This window comes from Arachis hypogaea, chromosome 6 (assembly GCF_003086295.3).
Source record: "Arachis hypogaea cultivar Tifrunner chromosome 6, arahy.Tifrunner.gnm2.J5K5, whole genome shotgun sequence".
NCBI classification, from domain to species: Eukaryota; Viridiplantae; Streptophyta; class Magnoliopsida; order Fabales; family Fabaceae; genus Arachis; species Arachis hypogaea.
Window position 1 is genome coordinate 113,481,666 of NC_092041.1, and position 2,121 is coordinate 113,483,786.

Genomic DNA, 2,121 nt, shown 5'->3' on the forward strand with positions numbered 1-2,121 from the left:
TATGTACATGTTGATGTAATGAAAGTGAATTTTGTTGAGTTTGGACTAATTTAATTAAATTTGATTACCAAAAATATTTTAAAATACGTAATGTTAGGGAGACAAAAAATACAGTAAGAACTTACTTTATTTAACATTTATTAATTATCGTAATAATTAATAAATGCTAAATAAGACAAATTAATAAAATTATAACTGTTTTTGACTAATTTTCTTTAGTTATCAACCATTTCTAAAAATTTAATACCCGTATTATTTCTGTTTCTGAATAACAAATTTAAAAATTAGTTATATGATTGGTCGTAGGTGATTATACAATAGAATGATACGCCTTGTTGGCAATATATATAATTATGATGTAGTGTATGATTATATTCTATTTGGAAGTCCCTGTCAAGTTGAACCCAGACTTTGCGCACGTGCTTTTTTCTTTTACTGTGGTTGGTCCTACCGCGTTACCCTACGTCACTGCAGCGATATCAACTTCCTATGATTAGCCACGTGCCCCCCACTCTTTCTACGCACTTTAAAATCAACACGTTTTGATTTTCAAAATCTTGTTCATCCATGGCTACTATATAACCACACTCCCCACCCTTCCGCCGTCAAACCCCACACCCATACATACACATACATACATGTCTACTACCATGACTACTACACCTAACATTGATTCAACCTTGCAAAACTCTACTTTGAACAGAGTAGTAGATTCTAGTTGCAAGATGTACAAAGGTGTGAGGAAGAGGAAATGGGGCAAATGGGTATCGGAGATTAGGCTTCCCAACAGCCGAGAACGGATATGGTTGGGTTCTTATGACACCCAACAAAAGGCGGCTAGAGCCTTCGACGCCGCCCTCTACTGCCTTCGCGGCCGCCACGCCAGTTTCAATTTCCCCGACACGCCTCTTCATTTGGAGATCAACAATGTAAGTCACTACCATTCTCTCTCCCACCATGAAATTCAACAAGTTGCATCCAAATTCGCCAATAATTTTGATGCTGAGGAAGAAGAGGAACCGTCATCACAAAATGGTGCTAATAGTGCAAGCTCCGTGTGTGATTATGATGGGAGTAATAATAATAATAATAACGACGACAATACTAATAATAACGTGCAAGTGGACCATGGGGACATGGATTGGACATTTTTGAACGTGTTGGATGATCAAAATGATTCCAATTTTGATAACACTATTGGCTATGATTTTGGCCTCTACTATGGAGGGATAGATAAGGTGCACTCAGGTGAGTTTTTGTATACTACTACACCACCAACAACTTTTGAGGATAACAATAATGGTGATGCTGATGATGATGATGCTTTTTCTAACCATTCATTCCTTTGGAGTTGGAATTTTTGATTCACCTTGCAGGCCCTAAATCCCTCATACACTATGCCAAGTTTCATAATTATCAGTACAAGTATCCTTGTTTTTTTTACATCATATATATATACTATAATATGTAGTAATTAATTATACAATTCGACCATACCACATGTCATTGGTATTATTGTGGAACGTGGCCAAGTTTTTTTAGTGCCATTTTTTTAGTCTGATTAATAGCACTTTGATCCGGCCCTCTCCCTTAAAAAATACCAACAATATCGGATAAGATACCTACTTATGATTTCTATTCTTGTGATATGTATTTGACTATTTGTACTAGTACTATATTATAATGATTTGTACTTATGATAAACTACTATATTGTAAACTATATACGTATACTTTTTTGTTCATATTAAGTTAAATCTATAATAAATGCATAGATATTTAATTTGTATGGTTTGTGTAGATAGCTTAGTTACTATCCAACAAAATTCTCTCTCTCTCTCTCTCTCTCTCTCTCTCTCTCTCTCTCTCTCTCTCTCTCTCTCTCTCTCTCTCTCTCTCTCTCTCTCTCTCTCTCTCTCTCTCTCTCTCTCTCTCTCTCTCTCTCTCTATATATATATATATATATATATATATGTGAAAAATGTTAGAAATCATTTATTTTTTTATCATTAACTTAATTTTTTTAGTTTAATAATTTAATAATATATTTTATTTTATATTTTTAAATATTAATAACTAATTAATGACAAAAACAATAAATTTTAATATATATATATATATA

General features: G+C 33.3%; 1 protein-coding gene across 1 annotated transcript; it reads left to right on the forward strand.

The window, feature by feature from the left end:
- The first annotated feature begins 617 nt into the window (after nucleotides 1-617).
- On the forward strand, nucleotides 618-1,788 carry LOC112755860 (uncharacterized). Its single transcript, XM_025804167.2, has one exon. The coding sequence runs from the start codon at nucleotides 639-641 to the stop codon at nucleotides 1,362-1,364; it is 726 nt and encodes a 241-aa protein (XP_025659952.1). The 5' UTR covers nucleotides 618-638; the 3' UTR covers nucleotides 1,365-1,788.
- The last annotated feature ends 333 nt before the right edge of the window (nucleotides 1,789-2,121 follow it).